The sequence below is a fragment of the Balaenoptera borealis genome, assembly GCF_965194805.1.
Source record: "Balaenoptera borealis genome assembly, chromosome: 2".
In the NCBI taxonomy this organism is placed as follows: domain Eukaryota; kingdom Metazoa; phylum Chordata; class Mammalia; order Artiodactyla; family Balaenopteridae; genus Balaenoptera; species Balaenoptera borealis.
Genome location: NC_138867.1, coordinates 34189162 through 34210415, shown reverse-complemented (window position 1 = coordinate 34210415; position 21254 = coordinate 34189162). Strand labels below are relative to the sequence as shown.

Sequence of the window (21254 nt, the reverse complement as noted above, 5' to 3'; positions counted from 1 at the left end):
TAGGATGACACTAAAAATTCAGGTATACTTACTTTTGGGTCAACTTAAAAAATTATAGCAAAATAATTGTTTGAGTCAATTTAAAATTAAACCACAGTATTTTTTTGTGAGAGACTTAAAGTGTTTTTTCCAACTAAGTACCAAGCCTCTCAAGAAGACAAAAACCAGATCAGTTGCTTCTGTTTTAAACAAATAATACGTGAAAAAATTTTAACACTTACACTCATAGGTCTAAGCAACAGCTGTTTGGGGAAAGGAGAGAGAGAAAAATGTACTTATACATTATATGATCTCTCTTTGCTATGAGCTGTGGTATTTTAATTAATATATGCGTATCAGCCACAAATTTAAAGCTTTAAAATCTTGATGATTTTTTTCTTAACAAGGACCTCTTTAGACTTGGAATTATTACTTTTCTTTATGCAAATATTAAGAATTGATTACACAAATATTAAGAATTGAAATGATACCTAATTGTATAATCTTAATTTTTTATTTTGTATTTAAAACCCCATATTAAAGTAATATAAGTATAACTGCTGATGTTAATTATTTTCGTAATTTAAAGCAAATTATCCTATTTTTCTCCCCAGTTAAGGTTAGATTTTGAATCATAAAAGGAGTTCTGGTTTTCTTCCCTAATTTCCCTTCTTTAAAATTTCACATAGTTTAAGGCACCTTGAAAGAGGTGTCATTGATACCATCTTCATCAGATTATGTTTTATATTTACTTACGCACAGGTCTTCCATCTGGAACTGGAGGTCTTGTAAAAAACTCTTTTCACTTGCTACGACAGCAGATGAGTCTTACAGAAATAATGAATTCAATCCATTCAGATGCTTCTCTGTTTTTAGAAAGCACAGAAGACACTGGACTACAGGAACATACAGATGATAACTGCCTTTATTGTGTCTGTATTGAAATTCTGGGTTTCCAGCCCAGTAACCAACTGAGTGCAATATGTAGTCATTCAGGTGAGTGATTATGTCCTTGAAGATGAATCCACCTGCCTTTGAATCTGCTCCAGTCACAGGTCATCTCCCAGCCCTATTGATCATCCCTCTTACTCCATTCTCATTACCTCAGCCTTAGTACAGTCACTCAGCATCTCCCTGTGGGAATGTTAGTAAGTTTGTCTCCAGTTTTTTCCCCTTCCAATTCATCTTTCATACTGCTGCCTTGGATTAGGCTGTTGACAGTTTTTTACTGCCTATTCAGGTCCAGCACACAAGACTCTTTGTGTGATCTGTCTACTGTTTTTTTTTTTACCATTCTCCTATCTTATAATTGATACACCGCTACTGACTGACTAGATGTTTTTTGAGCAGACTGTGCTCTTTTTCACGGCTCTAGGCATGAAGAGTGTGTTTTCCCTACTGTCCCCTCTTGCGCCTTCTCCTCCTCACACACATGCAAGCTCACGTGCAGTCCATTTGGCAAGCCCACCTCGTCCTCAAGAGTCGGGACTGTTTTATCTTCAAAGCTTTCTCTGACCCTCTTAGTCGGATGTTGACACTTCTTCCTCTTTACTTTCATTGCTCTTTGTACATAGATCTCTTATGATAATTATTGCTTGGTTATTTTTTCCCCTTCTACTCAGTAAGTTCCTTCAGGGTATGGTCTGTCATGCCTTTTCATTTTTATTTTCTAATACCCAGCTGTGTACTGCTTTATATACTAGGCACTCAATATGTTTTTGGTGAGGGAGTGAATGAATCAGATTCAGATTCAGCTTTTTTATAAATGTGTGTTTAAACTATTACTATAGATAGCTTTTCTTGGTGAATATCACTTAGCCACCCTCAAAAAAACCTAGTGATAACCAAAGTTCTCTGGGTCATTCATCCACATTTCTCCATGGCATTCCGATCCAGAACTTCCCAACTGATGGGTTGCAGCACACTGTTGTACCACATCCACAAACAGGATATGGATGTGCTGAGAGATTAATCCCCTCCATGGTTCCATGCCCCAGTCGGGCCTGGGTTTGACAAACCCTTGGACTAGGCACTTACCACTGTGAACAGTCCTGTCCAGGGACCCAGAGTGCTATAATTATTTTCATTTTCTGTGAGCGAAAGGTTTGGGCATTATTGTCCTGATGTACACAGTAGAGAAGATGCTATTTTAAATCATTTGTCTATACATTGTTTATAATGTTTTAGTTCTTCTAAGTTCTGTTTCTTCATTTACTCATTCAACAAATACTTATGAAGCACTTACTGTGGAGTTTTGCTATGTAAGTGTTTTCTCTTTATTTATCAAACAAGAAATAGGGAAGCCAGCCCCCTAATTACCCAGTCACAAGACAGTCCCAGCTAGTTCTAATCCATTTGTGATTACTGAGCTAGTAATCAAGTGGAGTCACATCAAGTGTGGGACTTGTGGAAGACTTGCTGCAGTCAGCAAGGCTCTCACCTTGGCTCAGGATCAGAACCCCTCCACCTGTTGTTCTAGGGATACGAAGCGGGGAGGAGAATAACTCTTAATTGGGAAGTGATTACAGTTTACTATTGATACTTGGAGGTATGAAGGGAGGCAGGCTAATTGTTAAAAAGTCACTGAACCTCTACGGATTTATGCATTCAACTTAATATTTATTACGCCACTACTGTGGATCAGGCATTAAACTAGATGCTCGGAAAACAATTGAGAGAGAGAAAAATAGAAAGATATTATTCTTAACACTCTTTGAGCTCTAGTCCAATGGAGAAGGAAATGGATTGACTGACCACTCGATCAATCAGTACACAAATATTAATATAATACTACATTTGTAACAAGCACCATCAAGGATAGGTACATGGTATTAACAAAGGAATATAACCAAGTAGGCAGATCAAAGAAGAGACTTCTGAAGAATTGCTATTGAGCTGTGGTTGAAAGAATGAATAGAACCTAACTAAGTGAAGACTGGAGTATAGAGAATTTTGAGAGAGAGGAAGCAGCATGAGCAAAGGTCTTCTCTGATGGGAGCAAGCATGGGAAGTAGAAAGGACTAAAAAGACACCTGTGGGAATGGAGCGCAGAAAGCAAAGGGAGAGGAAATACAGGATCAGCCTAGAAAAACGGTTGGGACCAGGTCCTGCAGAGCCCTTCCTACCCAAAGTGTGGTCAGCGGACCAGCAGCATCAGCATCACCTGAGCACTTACGAGAAATGCAGACTCTGCCCCCCCACACACACAATCAGAGTCAGCATTTTAACAAGGTGCCCAGGTTATTCAGGTGCACATTAATGTTTGAGAAGCACTGGTATCAGCCATATTAAGTATTTTGTGTATCAGAAAGGAGACGTCTTTATTATCCATGGCAGATAATTAAAAAATAGTTCCTCTACTATTTTTTTAAATTGAAGTATAGATAATTTACAATATTTGTGTTACTTTCAAGTGCACAGCAAAGTGATTCAGTTGTGTGTGTGTGTGTGTATATATTCTCTTCCAGATTCCTTTCCATCGTAGGTTATTCCAAGATAATATAGTTCCCTGTGCTATACAGTAGGCCCTTGTTGTTTACCTATTTTATATATAATAGTGTGTATATATTAATCCCAAACTCCTAATTTATCCCCCCCCATCCCCTTTGGTAACCATTGTTTGTTTTCTATGTTTGTGAGTCTATTTCTGTTTTGTAAATAAGTTCATTTGTATCATTTTTAGATTCCACATATAAGTGATACCATATATTTGTCTTTCTCTTTCTATGATAATGATATGATAATCTCTAGGTCCATCCATGTTGCTGCAAATGGCATTATTTCATTCTTTTTCATGGCTGAGTAATATTCCATCTTCTTTATCCATTCATCTGTTGATGGACATTTAGGTTGCTTCCATGTCTTGGCTGTTGTAAATAGTGCTGCAATGAACATTGGGGTGCATGTATCTTTTCCAATTAGAGTTTTCTCTGGGTATATGCCCAGGAATAGAATTGAAGGATCACATGGTGACTCTGTTTTTAGTTTTTTAAGGAACCTCCGTACCGTTCTCCGTAGTGGCTGCACCAATTTACATTCTCACCAACAATGTAGGAGCATTCCTATTTCTTCACACCGTCTCCAGCATTTACTGTTTGTAGACTTTTTAATGATGGCCATTCTGACTGGCGTGAGGTGATACCTTGTAGTTTTGATTTGCATTTCTCTAATAATTAGTGATATTGAGCATCTTTTCATGTGTCTGTTGGCCTTTCCATGGCCATCTATATGTCTTCTTTGGAGAAATGTTTATTTAGGTCTTCTGCCCATTTTTTGATTGGGTTGTTTGGGTTTTTTTTTTTTTTTGATACTGAGCTGTATGAGCTGTTTGTATATTTTGGAAATTAATCCCCTGTCAGTAGCATTGTTTGCAAATATTTTCTCCCAGTCCATAAGTTGTCATTTTGTTTATGGGGTGTTTTTTTTGTTTTGATTTTTGGGTTTTTGTTTGTTTTGTTTTTTGCTGTGCAGAAGCTTTTAAGTTTAATTAGGTTTATTTTTGTTTTTATTTCAGTTACTCTAGGAGACAGATCCAAAAAAATACAACTGCAATTTATGTCAAAGAGTGTTCTGCCTCTGTTTTCTTCTAGGAGTTTAGGTCTTTAATCCATTTTGTGTTTATTTTTGTATATGGTGCCAGGGAATGTTCTAATTTCATTCTTTTACATGTAGCTGTCCAGTTTTTCCAGCACCAATTATTGAAGAGACTTTCTTTTCCCCATTGTATATTCTTGCCTCCTTTCTCGTAGATTAATTGACCAGAAGTGCATGGGTTTATTTCTGGGCTCTCTATTCTGTTCCCTTTATCTATATGTTATATATCTGTTTTTGTGCCAGTACCATATTGTTTTGATTACTGTAGCTTTGTAGTTATAGTCTGAAGTTGGCCCTCTACTATGTAATGATCATTTTAAAGGGATGTCAGGACTTGAACACAAGACTTCTCATTCTTTGAAACTTTCAGTCTGGTGGTAGTGTTGGTAGTGGTAGTTGTTCAAAAAATGTTAAAGCTCAGTGGAAAGGCTATTAGGATATTTCCTAACATTCTGTGTCTACCACCTTCACAGATGCTTGTGCATTGTATTGTTTAGTGTGCAAGGCAACATGTTGGCCTGTCAACATTTAGTATTATATGTTTCTTTTGGGTCCACTTTTATGTATACCACCACATTTGCCCTAGTGTAGCTAACCAACTGAGTGGGAAACCTTTTAAGTGTTTTAGACCAGTCCATCTGTGAAAGAGAGAGCACTGGAAAAAAAATCAGCCAACTATAAAAGATAATGGCAAGAGATCAATTTGAATGTCTAGGTTATTAAACTGACAAATTTGCGAGGAGTGGGTAGAAACTACATGGGGTCGGGGAGGCCCTAAAGAGACACTGGTGGTTTTCAGAATTATTTTAGCTGCAAAACCCATGTTTCAATCAAAATCTATACAAAAGCTCAGTGGTATGCAGATGAAGGTGTAAGGGGAACAGTGGGGTGGCACCCCATCTACCGGCCTTGCCCAAGTATAAAATTGGGGGTAGAGCAGGCTAGGAAATGCCAGGGCTTCAAGAAACACTGAAGACCCCTGGTGTAAACATAGCAGAGTGTGAGTTTTGGTATCAAGGAGACTTAGGCTCAAAGCCAAACCTTTCCATCTTATTAGTTATCTGATCTTGGGCAATCTACTTAGTTTCACTGAGCTTTACTTTTAATTTTTTCGTAAATCTCTAAATAGGAATAATGATACCTGCCTTATGGTGTCGTTTTGGTACTTACTAACATGTAAGATTAACATTCAGTAGGCTCTCCGTTAATGGTAACTCACACTAAGTTGTTTATGTTAGAAATAATATTCTCTCATAAATTCTGATAGTTCAGTTACAATGATCTTACTGTGCTCCTAAGGAAAATCTCCTTGTTCATTTCATTTTACATCCCTGCTGCCAAGGGGAATTGGTGATCAGGTGGGTATATCTGCCAGAGACAGAGCTCCTTACAGAAATTCTTAATGTTTTTCATAAAGAATTGTTTCAGCATTTCAGATAAGCTATTTGGCGACCTGACTACTTTCTGATAGGAAAAATTTAGCTTATGATTTTTTCTGAATTAACCCATATGGACTTATGTAATTTTTTGCTTAGAGCTTTTTGTTCTTTCCCACATACAGTGGCTGGAGTCAGCCTTATGCCCAGATACAGGGAATAAAGAAGGTATTCAGTTTCTTAGAGTCTGGTCTGTCCTATGCTTCATGTCTCCATTTTTATTTAAAAGATAAAGCTGAGCTAGAATATTGTTAATTAAAAAGAGAGGAAGCAGTAAAAGCAAACAACTACAGTGAAGAAGCTAAACATCAATCACATAGATAAAATGGTTCAGTTTATGGACATAATGCTTCATCCAAATTAAAAATAATCTTGAAATAAAATGTGTTGAGTAAAAGTGTAAGTATCATTGCATTGAATACTTCTTAAGAGAAGATAGAAAATAAAGGTCCCTAAAAGTCAGTATCATCAATATAGTATGCACGGTTTTGCCTTCAGCAGAGTCCTAGACATTACCTTCCATGCATAAGAAGAAGGAGGCCAACTAGCTGTTCCTTTCCCAGTTTCAAGAATTTTTGGTTCTCCTTATCCTGCCAATTTATAAATAGTGCCTATATTCTACCCACTTGTTCTCTGGAGTTTCCATTTAGCACATGTAATTACTTCATTTAAAAATTTTATTCATATGGTTTATAGTGGGTTTCACACAAAAAAATACCCCATGTAGTAAAAGCCTTCTGTTATCACTATACTTAGGATGCTCTTTCACATCTTCCAATGGGAGAAACTAATTCTTTTGGCCTGGCTTAGTTAGAGGCATGATTTTTTTTTTTTTTTTTAATGAGAATGAATGATATCTTTAGAAATAAGATGTGGTTGTAACAGGTTAGAAATGTTAGGAGTCATCACTGGTTGAAGGTGAGCCTGAAATGAATTAGTTTATAACTTTTCAGAAACATGTTGATTAAAAGAAGTATAATTTTCTTATTGTTCCTTGCACTGGGATATTTTGTCATTTCACTCCCTGGGAGGCTCCTCAACTGAGTCTAAAATAACATAGTCATCTCTTACCTGGTTATTCAGCATTGCTGGCTTTTAAGTACATCTTTAGTTCTCAGATCTTTTGGCAGTAGTTTTATATTTTAAATCAATGTATAATTTAAGTACCGTACATTACTTTTAAGTGCCTGACAGATGCATGATTTCCTTAATATTATTAAAGCTATGCTAAATTGATTTTCTGAGGAACCAGAGCATATTCTGCTTAGTACTATGTAAATATTAATCTTAGGAAGTGCTTAAAGATGAGATGAGGTGGTGATATCTATTCTGTTGAAAACAGCATAGGGAGAGGTAGTGTGTGTTTACATTGTTCTAGTTTCCTGGACTTTTTAAAAAGCTTTTTTAAAAGCTCTTTTTAATAGTCTGACAATGTGTTGTAGTGGAAAGAGGACTGAACTAGCTATCAAGAGGTCTCACCTTCTGGCTGAGTGTGTCTCTTCTCTCTAAATCTCTTTTGTAGCTACTGAGGTTGCATGATTTTCTCGGTTGCCCAATGTTACTTCCTAAAAGGATAACCAAAGACTTTCTGATTTCCCTTTGCTCTAATCACTTGAAGTGCTCAGGAAATTTTTAAATAAAAAATATTGATGTCATTTTAACAGCACTAAGATGTTTGGTTGACCTTAAAATCCCATCTAGGAGTGGAGTATACCTTAGCAATGCATGGGTAGTATAGTAAATTTAACTCTAAGGAAGGAACTGATAAGCCCAGGGAACTGTGATTCTAATATTGGTAATTATTAAATGGTGGGAACAGCAAGTGATAGAATAATAGATACAGTATAATCCCACTTACACACCAAAAGAGCAAGAAAGAGAAATTTAAAATAGCAAATATCTGAATTTTTATATATTTAAGAGAGGGGTATTTAGTTTGGGGGTGGGAGGTATGGGGGGGTAGATAAGGTACCTTCATTTTCTATTCTGAATACATCTTTATTTGAATTCTTTAAATAAACACATATTTATGTATTTTTTTTATAATTTAGGAGTATAAAATTTTATGTATAAATGTCTTTAGAATTTAACAAATTTTACTATCTGAGTGGTCTGAATTTACTTTGAAAATCTTCATCAGGGAAAATAATTATTGAAGACTGGAAAGAAATTACAAGGAATCATCTCTTCTATAGTATACAGTGCAAGCATAGGAATTAAGCCATTATGATCTGTCAATTGATTTAATTTTTTCTTCAGACCTTCAAGACATTCCATATTCTGATTGGTGTGAGCAGACTATCCATAATCCCTTAGAAGTAGTTCCCTCTAAATTTTCGGGCATTTCTGGATGCAGTGATGGAGTGTCTCAAGAAGGGTCAGCCAGCAGCACCAAAAGCACAGAATTGCTACTAGGTAAGTTTTCAGATTTAAATCCAAGCCCTGTTAATATAACTATACTTAGTCTGTTGTTATTGTAGATACATACTGTTAAAGTTGTCTCATAACTATGACAAGTCAGTTTTACTGAGGTATGTTTAGGTAACTGCTGCACCTGTATCAGCTGCTGATGCATACCCTCTTAGCTCTCTGCTTTCATTAGAAAGACCTTTGCTCCCAAAATGATTGGCAGGTCATGTGCAATTTATCTCAGTTTTATATCTTTGGTAGAGTTGAAAAAACAAATTCCATGAGTTATAATAATTTTCTATTGTGATATAGATAAAATATTTTAATCTTCCCTTCAGGTGTTAAAACAATTCCAGATGATACACCAATGTGCCGTATACTCCTTCGCAAAGAAGTTCTGAGATTAGTCATTAATTTGAGTAGTTCAGTTTCAACTAAATGTCATGAAACTGGGCTTTTAACGTAAGTAAGCTATGAGCATGAGTATTCTTTGTTCTACTTTTTATGGTGAAAAAGATATTTGAAATACTTCAAAAGTTAGACTAATTAGCTTACATCAGTGGTTCTCAACTGCATGGCATATCTGAGTGAGACTAGATTTTCTTTACATACGTCAACCAAACTAACACAAGGTTACAAATTGAATGCAGAAGCAGGTATGTGAATCCAGCTATCTTCTATTCAGCCAGACTTTAAAGAGATCTGTAAAAATGTAAAACAATACCAATCTTCTCACTTTTTTAGTTTTGGAAAATATAGTTTTTTTAAAGTATATGTATTTATGTTAACATGTAATAATTTTATTTTTTAAATGAATTAATAAATATTTTGAAATTTTCTCAATTTTACTTTCTTATATGGTAATTATTGATGGCTATCACCCAGAAAAAATAAGATTTGGGGGGTTCTCAGTAATTTTTAAGAAAGTAGGGGTATCCTGAGATACCCCTAAAAAGCTTAATAAAGCTTAAGAAAAGCTGACATACATAAAAATAAATGATATTTTCTTGGTTTAATTTTTCCCTATTTTTACTCCTTTCTTTTAATAAAAGTTGCAGAATTTTTATTGCTTTTCTAAATCACAGCAACATGATAAAAGAAAATTCAGGCAATCTTCAACATCTTTGATTTGCACTATTTAAAGCAGTGGCCCTCAAAAAAAAAAAAATGCACTTCAGGGTCTCCTGTGGGGCTTTACAAAATATAGTAACACAGATGCCAGGGTCCCACTGCAGACCTCCTGGCCTTCTGGCTCTAAGTATAGTGTGTCCTTAATCTGTGTATTACCCCACACCACCACTGACTCTGAGATGCTGTGCCAGCTAAAAGCCACTGTTAAAGGTTGAAAGATATATAGAGAGAGCCCAGTCAAGGATATTAATAATTTCAGTCTAACTTTAAAAACTTATTTCTGTTTTAAAACTTAGTTTTGAAAATACTTGAGTTATCCTAGGCTGATAAATAAATTTTGTAATTTCTCATGCCAGTGAAAAAGAATATTTCTAACTTTCCAAGAAGTATTTGTGTTTTTATCATTTTAAGAGATAATCCCAAACTTAAAATAGCTAATGTAAGTGTGAGGTAGGAATATTTACTATTTTATATTCTTATGCCATCACCCAGATATGCCACTTAATCAATATCTGGAGGAAAAAGATATTTAAAAAGTGATATTTTGAAAGAATATAGCAAAGTCATCATTATAATTTTTATCACATCCTAGTCTTTTCTTTCATTTTAGAATTAAGGAGAAGTATCCTCAAACATTTGATGACATATGCCTTTACTCTGAGGTTTCCCATTTGCTGTCACACTGCACATTTAGACTTCCATGTCGGAGGTTCATACAAGAATTATTTCAGGATGTACAGTTTTTACAAGTAAGTAGGATTTGTACTTTTGAACTTTATCTTTCAAAAATAATTCTTTTTGAATTAAGTTAAGAGAGATTATATCTGTTGATACACTAGAAAGTCATTAATAATTTACCACTTCTTTTCTAGATGCATGAAGAAGCAGAGGCTGTCTTGGCAACACCACCAAAGCAACCTATAGTTGATACATCTGTTGAATCCTGACCTCATATTTATGATGTATATAGATGTATACTATATATATTCATATTTGTGGACTTCTAAAAGCCTCAGAAAATGCCGATTGACTGGGCAGCAAAGATAGGAGTATCTTCTATACACTGTTCCAGCAATTATTGGTACATGAGCAGTTGGAACTGCGGACTTCCCTAACCGAAACAACTTCCTCTCTCCCCCGTTGAGCCCTTTTGGGGGTTCACTGTTCATTACCACAGTTTTAAGAGTTTTAGTTACCATTGTATGCAAGAGCCAAGCACTGAATACCTACATAGGTTTTCTATTTTTTCATTTTAAGAGCATAATAACAGTGGAACAATAATAAGATATGCAGAAGCACCCTTCACACCCTTATTTCTGAATTCTTTTTTTAGGGTAAATATAAAGATGCCTTGTTTGTTAACTAATTTGTGGAAACTAGGAATCAGTGTCTCTGAGGCTGCATCCTATTAGCACAATGGGGTGTACTGTAACTGCTGGTATTAGAGGGGGATCTTTGGCCCTTCCACTTTTTTCTTCATGTTTATAACACTACTTCAGAGGTTTGTAACCTCACAGCGAAAGAAGAGCCTCAACAACCAGGACTTATAAATTATTTTTATGTTACTAGACTTACATAAAGTTTCTTATTTGTTTTCCATCTCTTCAGTTTTGTTGCAATGTGTTATCATAGACTATTTGACCTAATTAAGGTTTTTCACTACAGTTCCTGATTAAAATCAGAAAATTATTTTATAATTCAAAGTATTTTCCATTATAGGATGCATATATTTTCAGTGGACTTCCATTTTCATCAGCTTCCCATATCACCATTTTAAACCGTAACTTGAACAAGCACTATTAATTGAGACCTAAAGCAAAAGAAAGCATTAAATAAAATCTTGCATCTCTTGAGGAAAAGATAAGTTTGCCTACAATTTATACATTCCATGGGAAAAGAAAAGCCATAGTTCCTTTTAAAAAATCATTAATGAAACTTACTATTACGATTAAAAATTGTAGTGAAAAGCCTTAAGTACCAAATTTTAAAGCAGCAGTAATTTAATTTTTATATCAGTGTTCTTGTTTTGCACAAACTAAATGCAGTGATAGGTGAGTTTATGAGTACAGTAATTGCCTTTATCACATTTGCAAAGTTAAGTTGATGAGGGCAAGGTTTTGTTTATTTGTGTGTTTAATTTGTGTATGTCTAAAAATATTTGGAAATCTTTACAGGAATTAAACATATATGCAAATTTGTATATAAAAAAGCATGGCCATCCTCATTAGAATGCTTGTAAATGAAAGGATTATCTTTTTTGAGGTCTATATATAAATAGAAAAAAAAATCCAGCTGGACTGATTAGGACCCTTTTTAAATTCATTTGTTTAGACCATTTTTACAGTTATGCATCAGCTCTGACACAGTCATAGTACATGGATTAATATCTTCCCATATTACAGATCCTTTTTATAATGGGGTTGTTCTTTGAGATCTCTGTAAAGAACCCTGTGAACTAGAAAACGTAACTCACAGAGATTTTTTTTTTTTTTTTTTAATTTACTGGCACTGAAAGTTCCAATTGGGATGAAGCATTTCATCTCACTTCATAACACCTCTTTGACTGCACTTCAGTGAATTGTTCTTATGTGCACTGTGTAGCAACTTACATTATAACAAAGCAGATAAGGGCTGTAAGCTTCTGCTTATGTTAAAAAGTGGTTCTTCAGATTTTCTTTCATAAAATCCAATTGAAGATAAAAGAAATGCTTTTTTTTTTTTTAACTTTAATTTATCACTGAACCCAAGTGTTTATTTAAATGTCAACAGTACTTCTAAGAACGTTGCCTGTCACCTTGGTCTTTGGTCTTGGATGATTAAACTACCTTCCAGAGAACCAAATGTCGGAGATACTAGACCAAATAGTGATTAAAAACTCCAAAGGAGGTGATGTAGTAATCTTATTAATAATGGGATTAACATATTTTAGACATTCATTTTAAACACTACCTCAGTTAATATAAAATCTGTGGTTTAATCCCTCAAAAGTTAACAGTAAATTCTTTTTTGTTACACACACACACACACACACACACACACACACACACACACACACACACACACACACACACACACATCCCCATCCCTGGACCCCACCTCACTCATCCATCCTGAAATGAAGTCTTTGTTACTATTAGCCCGAACAGTTTTTTGGATTATTGCTTTGAAAGACGTGTGTATATATCATAATATTTGCCTATAGCACTTAGTTTGGGGAGACAGAGCTTTGTGGTTCTCAGTAATCTAAGAAAAAAAGATGTCTATACTTAAATGTATAGTGCTATTTGGTTTATCCATGTTTCACTGACAGGTCTAATATGTTTCCTTTAAGTACTTATTTGTATAAAAGTAGACTTCTATGATGAAAAATGCTCACATGCGGTGCCAAGTGATTTACCTAAGTGTTTAAGATATTAAGTTATAGCAGAAAAGGTTAGGAATGTTGTCAGTGGTAATAGAAATAATTGAGAAAAGCACCTATATGTAATAGATATTACCAGACTATAAAATACCAAAATAATGTCAATACTGTAGTTTTTCAAGATTTTAGAATTAATCTTAGTCCATATAAATTTGTACTACTGGTAATTAATTATTGAATAATTTGGAGGAATTTGGGCAGTTGTGCTGGTTGTAAACTGTGAATTTCTAATTGTAAAGTGAATTGTCATTTCTAACTGAAATTTTTTTCAAGAACAGATCTCAGCTTCACACACTAATAAGTAAATACTGATAAATAAGGAAATTAGAAATTAGTATTTGTAATTAAATATGGTCTAAAATTTCTTATACTTTTACTTCCTATTTATGCTTAGATAGATTTGAGGGGGGAAAAAGTCTTTTCTCCCTAATAAAAAATTTTCTAATGAAGATTGGTAGCATAAGGGCATTCTGTAGGACATTGACTTTGAAAGAGGTTCTTTGAAGGTATATACTTTATTATGGTAGTTACTCTAACATCAGGTGTATAAGTCCTTTTGAAATGGGGTGGCTTTAATAGTTTTGAGCTCTTTTATCCAGAGCTTGAGGTAATTAAAGCTGAGTTTTTCTGGGCATATTACAGTGGCAGAGTGTTCAGCAGTGAGGTGGGAATGCTTATTTAGATTTGTCTCCTGCTATTGATACAAATTTTTTTTTCATTCCATTCAGAGGATGCCTTTTATTCCCACATTAAAGCACAGATCATTAAGCAATAAAAAGCAATCAAATTGTCATCCAAATTATAACTGCAGTTACTTTTGCATGGTAAGAGTGAGGTGCTAATTTTGTGTGAGAGGAGCTTTGTAAACTACCTTGGGAAAGGTCCTTTGGAAGTAAGGTTTTTCCCCTTTTGTCCTATGCTTCCAGTTTGGTCTCAAATTCACAATCCACTGAACATGGGAAAAAAGAAACAGAATTAATTGAGAGAGTTTTATGAGAAGAGCTGTTGGAATAAAACAACATTTCACATTTTCCAAAATGTAAGTTGGGAAAGGTCTCCCTTGTCTCCCCATTCAGGGAATACATTATTACCAGCTTCATTTCAAGAGTATCACTACAGTGAGAGTTTGATTATAAAAGCATACTGGTAAAATTAATAGCAATGCTTATCAGACAATATTGAAATATGTGAGACTCTTTCTAGGAGCATTTGTTTTTTCTTTTAGTTTTAGGTTCCCAGGGCAGTTTTCATTCATAGTAGTGTTTTATGACTCACACAGAATGTGGATTTTCTCCCCTTTAGAGTATTTTTGTAATATAGGTGGATAGCTATGCCACAGCATGCATAAATTGCACATTTTGTTTGACCTTCTTTATAAAATATTTAATTTGAAAAATATAATTTATGCCAAAAAAGTATATCTTGTAATTTTGCCACTAAATAGGTTGATTTAGCACAAAATGCAAAGTCTTGGGGCAAAGGAGGGGGGGGGTTAAAACTTTCATAGATAATAGTTGAAAAATGTTCCATTATTGGCCTGTCAGAAACCCTAAAGCTGCATTGTAAAACAAATGGTGTAAATTAGTTTTGAAAAGTGGTAAGGGATTGTGAAAAAAATCTCAGACTTAATGCTCCCTAACCACAAAATTTTCTTTTTTATTTAGTAATACGCTGCTACATATTTGGAGGTTCTGGTGTTTGTAGGTCACTGAACAGACATTGAAATCTGATTTATATTGTATAACTGTAACATAGAAAGAAAAAGTATTTATATATTTTCCGTAAGAATATTTCATTGAGTTGTGTATAATTTAAATAAGGTTTGTCCTCTAATGGTTTTGCTCACCTTGATTTTTTTTTTTGTGGTTTTCTTGTTTTTGTATAATGTGTACAGTTTTATGTCAAGGGCATTAAAAGCCTCCTGAAGCATAATCTTATCAAAGGGATACATTCTTAATAAAATGTACTTAAAAATTCTTAAACTTGTGTCATTCTATTTGAAATTTTAAAACCATCAGTGTTGATTTATGTACCACTGAGGCTGGTAAAAGTGACTTTTAGGTACCATAGATAAGAATCCGGTTCAGTAACACATAGCGGCTTGTTCCAAATGTTTTAAAATAGCAATTTATACTTTCTAAACACTTCATAATCTAATCAAATATCTTTACAGTTTTTATTTTTTAACCACAGTTTATTGTAAAGGGTTTGAAAAAGTGGATCGATCTATAGAACAATTCTGATTTTTTTAGTGATTAATATACAAAATGAGCAATGATGGTATGATGGTAACTTTTCTGTATAAGCTGTTTGATTTCTCACACAGAAACTGGCCTGGATCAGGTAAGCTAACCTACAGCCACCTAGTGGCAAAAGAAAATACCACAGGGGGAATTATCAAGCCTGTAGAATAAAATTCAATGTCAAAGCTAGGGTCTGTTACAGTTGATTAAATGTGGTAAAATGTATTCAGAAATAGATTTGTTTTGGATAGTTTGGTTTTTAAGCACGTGTATCATTTTCATATTGCCTTCTACTATTGTTTTTCAACAAAAACATAGTTGGCCCCCAACTAAACTAAAAAGCACACTTAATCATCATCACACAGCTCACCTTTGAAAACTGTGACGATATAGCTGAACTTCAGTTTGTTTCATTTTTTAAAACTCTTTGGTATATAAAGTACTGTCCTAGAGAAAGAAGAATATCCTATGATATCTGTTATGTGCGGAATCTAAAAAGAAATGATACAAATGAACTTATTTACAAAACAGAAACAGACTCACAGACTTAGAGAACTAACTTATGGTTACCAGGGGGGAAGGGTGTGGAAGGAGGGATAGTTAGGAAGTTTGGGATCGACATGTGCACACTGCTATATTTAAAATAACCAACAGGGACATACTGTATAGCACAGGGGACTCTGTTCAGTGTCACCTGGCAGCCTGGATGGGAGGGAAGTTTGGGGGAGAATGGATACATGTATAGGTATGGCTGAGTCGCTTTGCTGTGCACCTGAAACTATCACAACATTGTTAATTGGCTATCCTCCAATACAAAACAAAAAGTTTAAAAAAATTTAAAAAAAAATAAAGTGCTGTCCTAATCCATTCGGGCTGCTGTAACAAAATACCACAGACTGGGCAGTTTATAAACAACAAATTTATTTCTCACACTTTTGTTGGCTGAAAGTCTGAAATCAGAGTGTGCAACATGTTTGGGTGAGGGCCCTCTTTCAGGTCCCAGACTTCTTGGGTCTTGTGTCCTCACATGGCAGAAGGGACTAGGAAACTGTAGTGTCTCTTATTAAGAACATTAATCCCATTCATGAGAGCTCTAGCCTCCTGACCTAATCACCTCCCAAAGGCCCCATCTACTAATACCATCATCTTTGGGTGTTAGGATTTCAACATAGGAATTTGGTGGGGGGGGGGCAGCATTCAAACCGTAGCAACTAATTTTATATTGATTTCAAAAAAACCAAAAATGTACTAAAACTTATTTTCTTTAATGCTTAGAGGACAAAGACAACTACATTTGCTTAGTCCTTTAAATTGAATATATTTAGTCATTGTATTATTTTAACTGCTACTTTTGAAGGCTTTTAATCTTCTGTTGTATCTCTTCGAAGGTTTTAATTTTTTTTTTTTTTGGCCGCACCTTGTGGCATTCTGGATCCTAGTTCCCCGACCAGAGATTGAACCCGTGCCCCCTGCAGTAGAATTGCAGAGTCTTAACCACTGGACCACCAGGGAAGTACCTCTTCAAAGATTTTCAAAGTCCTACTTTATGCAAAATGTTTAGTATGTTTTGTAATTTTTTTGAGATGAAAGTCAGCTAATCTTTCCGCAGAGCTCTTAGAAGAAATAGTTCATGTTGTCTAATTCAACCTGATTTTCTTAATAAATCATATTCTAGTGGAGAATCAGTTTCACTAGAATTAGTATGAGTCAGGTCTTGGACTGTCAGCAGGCACTTTCAGCAGGTCCATAGCTCTGCTGTGTGACTAGGTCCCTGCTCCCAGCCTATCTACCTGCAGCTGAGGACTAGTCACCAGGCCGAGGCATTATTTTTAGGTCAGTTGCCAGTTCTTCCCACCATCAAAATATCCAGATATTGCTAAGGAATATTACTAACTAGGTTTTAGATGTGATTTTTTAAAATTTTAATTCTTTTAATTTTTTATTTTATATTAGAGTATAGTTGATTTACAATGTTGTGTTAGTTGCACGTGTACAGCAAAGTGATTCAGTTATACGTATACATATATCCATTCTTTTTCAGATTCTTTTCCCATGTAGGTTATTACAGAATATTGAGTATAGAGTTCTCTGTGCTATACAGTAGGTCCTTGTTGATTATTTTATAATATAGTAGTGCGTATATGTTAATCCCAGCCTTCTAATTTATCTCTCCCACCCCACCACCTTTCCCCTTTGGTTACCATAAGTTTTTGAAGTCTGTGAGCCTGTTTCTGTTTTGTAAATAAATTCATTTAAATCAGCTTTTTTTAGATTCCACATATAAGTGATATCATGTTTGTCTTTCTCTGACTTACTTCACTTAGTATGATAACCTCTAGATCCATCCATGTTGCTACAAATGGCATTATTTCGTTCTTTTTTATGGCTAACAGTCCATTGTATATATGTACTACATCTTCTTTATCCATTCCTTTGTTGATGGACATTTAGGTTGCTTCCATGTCTTGGCTATTGTAAATAGTGCTGCAGTGAACATTGGGGGTGCATGTATCTTTTTGAATTATGGTTTTCTCAGGCTATATGCCCAGTAGATTGGGATTGCTGGGTCATATGGTAGTTCTATTTATAGTTTTTTAAGGAAGCTCCATTCTGTTCTCCATAGTGGTTGTACCAATATACACTCCCACCAATAGTGTAGGAGGGTTCCCTTTTCTCCACACCCTCTCCAGCATTTATTGTTTGTAGACTTTTTGATGATGGCCATTCTGACCTGTGTGAGGTGATACCTCATTGTAGTTTTGATTTGCATTTCTCTGATAATTAGCAATGTTGAGCATCTTTTCATGTGCTTTTTGGCCATCTGTATGTCTTCTTTGAAGAAATGTCTATTTAGATCTTCTACCCATTTGTTGATTGGGTTGTTTGATTTTTTGATAGGTATGATTTTTTAAAAGGTATTATGGCTATATTAGAAAAAGTAAAGCCTATTTAGAGAAACAAATATTTACAGATGAAATCATGATTTGCTTCAAAATCATATCAGGAGGGAGACTGAATAAGAGTATAGATGGACTAAAACAAACATGGTTTAGTGGCTGTTTGGATTGATGATAGGACATAAGGGTTTGTTAAACTCTTCTCCGTTTGTATATATTTGAAATTCTCCATGAGTTGGGTTTTTTTTTAATCGTAATAATTCTGACACATGAATACAAATTTCAAAGTTTCTGAATAACACTTCTTAAAATGATGCTGTTAAATGGCATATAGATTTCAAATACTAAGTTATTTGGTTATTTATGAAGATGGGAGAGGAATGTTTACAGCCAAAACTATAGTCATAGTGATACTGTAAGGACAAAGTTATATAGCCCAGCATTTCCTATTGGTATGTTGTTATATTTCAGAAAGACACCTTCATTTGACTTAGACCAATGATTCTCAAAGTCGAGTGTGCATCTGAATGCCTGGTAACTTATGAAATATATGGATTCCAGGCCTTGGACCACAGAGATTCTGGTTATGAGATTTGCACTGGTACCCAGGAATTTACATTTCTAGTAAGCTTATTTATCGGCTATAATAATTGTTAAGATTTTCATTTCATTGAGGTAGAGAAAACAAAATAATGCAATGGTGAAATATTTTAATTAAAGTTTATTGCAACAAAAATGACTTCAAGGTTTTGTGGATTATTTTTTTTAAAGAAAATCTTTATGAAAGATACTATTTACAAATCAATCATCACTGTCATTGATGTTTCTATGTACTTTTATAATTGCATCATGACAAACTCAAAGAGGCTAAGTGATAACAATACTGGCCCCAGAGTCTTCTCAAAACTCTTAATCAAGATACTCGTTTGTACTATGTTAGGTGTACATAGCCCATTATTCAGCCAAAGGCTTAGTTATATGGAAGGAAAAAGTTGAAAAGCCTGAACAGACGTCCAGGTTTGTGTGTATTTAGGTCAGTTGACAGCCATCTTCCTTTCAGCTGTGGCTCCTTCTCTCTCATTCTTCACAGTGTGGAATGGCACAGCACAGGGCATTCGGTACCAGAAGCACAGGCAGCGTCATCTCCACCCCAACAAAGAAAAAGGAGCCCCTAATTGTGCTTGTTTAGAAGTGTGCTAAGTAAACATTAAGGGTTGTCGGGCAGAGAGAAGAGAAAGGAACTCTAGCCTGATTGAACACCTGCTATGTACCAGGTATATGCTTTGCATATATTGGTTCAAAGAGACAAAGCTGCTGCTGAGCCACTACAGGAGTTCCCACTCCATTTAGCCTTTTGCAGTTATATCTAAATGATGTTCAACAATGAGGTTTCACTTTTTTATATTAGCATAATAGAAATATAAGGAGACACTGAAGGCATTATCTTGACCCAGACAACCTACTGCAGAGTCCAAAAGATGCTTACTGAAAATAGGTCATTTATATATCAGAGTTCTTGAAAAACAGAGGAACCATAAATGTGAATGGAATTAATGACATTTTCCTTTTATCTGTTCTGAGGTAGTCATCAAAAATTGTGGTAGAAGACATGCCTACTAAGTAGGAGTGCTATAATCTTGACACTGAGGCAGGGGTTCCATGCCAGTCCCACTCTTTAACCGTGGTAAACTAAACGGACAATTGCGGGGATCTCATCGATTCATTCGCATGTCTTACCTATTAGATAAGGTCTAATAGGAAGAGTTCATTTTACTACATCATCAATGAACTACAAATTATCATCACTTCAAGGCAAGTCTAAAATCTGTTTTGGTCTCAAATATCTGTGACTTCTTCATTAAACACACCCAGAATAAATTAACATTGACAACTTATGCTCCAGTAACGAATCTTCTGTAGCCTTTATTAAAGCCTGAAATCTAGTTCCTTTACTCTTCAAGATATTAAATGTGGGGTAAAACTTAATGGAAATACTTTCTCACTAAAAACTGAACTTCAAGGACCTGTCCAGTACTGAGTGGATGGGGTCTATCCCTATGTCAAGTGCCAAGTCTGCTGTTATAAAGGTGAACGTGGAACACGCAGCAGCAAGGTAAGCCTGTTCCCACGATCCTGCCATTTCTACAGTGAGCCTGCTCCAAGGATGAATGTTAAGTTTCATAGCTTCTGACCTTCAAAACCTAGCAAGATTATATAAATCAGACCTGACAATGGTGATGATAGCTCACTGGGATTAAGCCCGAGGTATCTGGTGATGGAATGGTGCCGGCTATGCTTCTCCTAGGGTCTGTGTAGCATAAGGATATGAAATGGGTACACTGCTTAGCAGTAGTGTTCACCTTGACCTAAAAGGGTAGTGGAGGAGAGGCTGCTATTCTCGCTTGGGGGAGCGGAGGCAAGACCCAGGGGTATGGCCATTTGCATTTTATACTCTGAACAGAGTGCTGGCTCTGGTGGGTTTGTTGGCAGGCTGTCCTTGTCTCCAGAGGTGGGTGAAGCCAACTGGGACACATAATTCAAATTAGCTTCTCCGGCTGGGATTTCTCCCAGGGAATTCATATAGTTTTGTTCCAGTGCCTTTAGTAAATTTTCAGGTGAAGTCAATGGTCCCAGCTGATGTGGTGGGGCTTGAGGGGTTACTGGGAAATGTCCACAAGAAGCAAAGTCAGAAGCTGCCTGATTATAGGTGAAGTTCTCAAAACAGATGCAAGGTCCAGGGCCAGAGTAGTTCTTCTCTGTCGGAAGGAGGTAAATGTAGGCAGGCTTAGTAAATTCAGTTTCTGTGAGTGACTTCCTAGTGCCTAAGAACTGTATCTTACTCCCTTCTGGCTTGTTTATAACTTCAATAGCATCTGGAACACAGTCATTGACATTCATTATTGTTAGATGAGGATTCTCCTGGAACAGAAACAGAAAATGTGCAAAGATAATGTGTGTGTGTGTATCACAGTATATAAAGTATGTGAAACGCACTTAGAGCTTCAGGTGTTTTTTGTTTTATCCTGGTCACAAGTTAACTGGAGGTGATGTTGAAAACCAAAAGATATCCCCTGACAGAAGAAATCAAAGCTGCGTTCAACCCTTTCATGGCTATGGGAGCAGAAGAGGCTTTTGCTTTGTGACA

At 35.5% G+C, this 21254-nt stretch overlaps 2 protein-coding genes across 13 annotated transcripts in view; one reads left to right on the top strand and one right to left on the bottom strand.

Moving 5' to 3' along the window:
- RICTOR (RPTOR independent companion of MTOR complex 2) overlaps positions 1 to 14951 on the top strand; it is a 118736-nt gene extending 103785 nt beyond the window's left edge. For 4 of the 7 annotated variants that reach the window (XM_082382149.1, XM_082382150.1, XM_082382153.1 and 1 more), the window contains 5 exons: positions 742 to 975; positions 8268 to 8423; positions 8756 to 8879; positions 10159 to 10297; positions 10421 to 14951. In XM_082382149.1, coding sequence (XP_082238275.1) covers positions 742 to 975; positions 8268 to 8423; positions 8756 to 8879; positions 10159 to 10297; positions 10421 to 10495 — 728 coding nt within the window. In that variant the 3' untranslated portion in view covers positions 10496 to 14951. The remainder of the gene's footprint in view (positions 1 to 741; positions 976 to 8267; positions 8424 to 8755; positions 8880 to 10158; positions 10298 to 10420) is intronic. The other 3 variants (XM_082382154.1, XM_082382151.1, XM_082382152.1) reach the window with 2 other exon arrangements.
- Positions 12578 to 21254, bottom strand: part of OSMR (oncostatin M receptor) — a gene marked incomplete at its 3' end in the record, with an annotated part of 62819 nt that continues 54142 nt past the window's right edge. For 5 of the 6 annotated variants that reach the window (XM_082382225.1, XM_082382227.1, XM_082382229.1 and 2 more), the window contains one exon: positions 12578 to 21028. In XM_082382225.1, the coding sequence (XP_082238351.1) occupies positions 20453 to 21028 (576 nt within the window). The remainder of the gene's footprint in view (positions 21029 to 21254) is intronic. The other variant, XM_082382230.1, reaches the window with a different exon arrangement.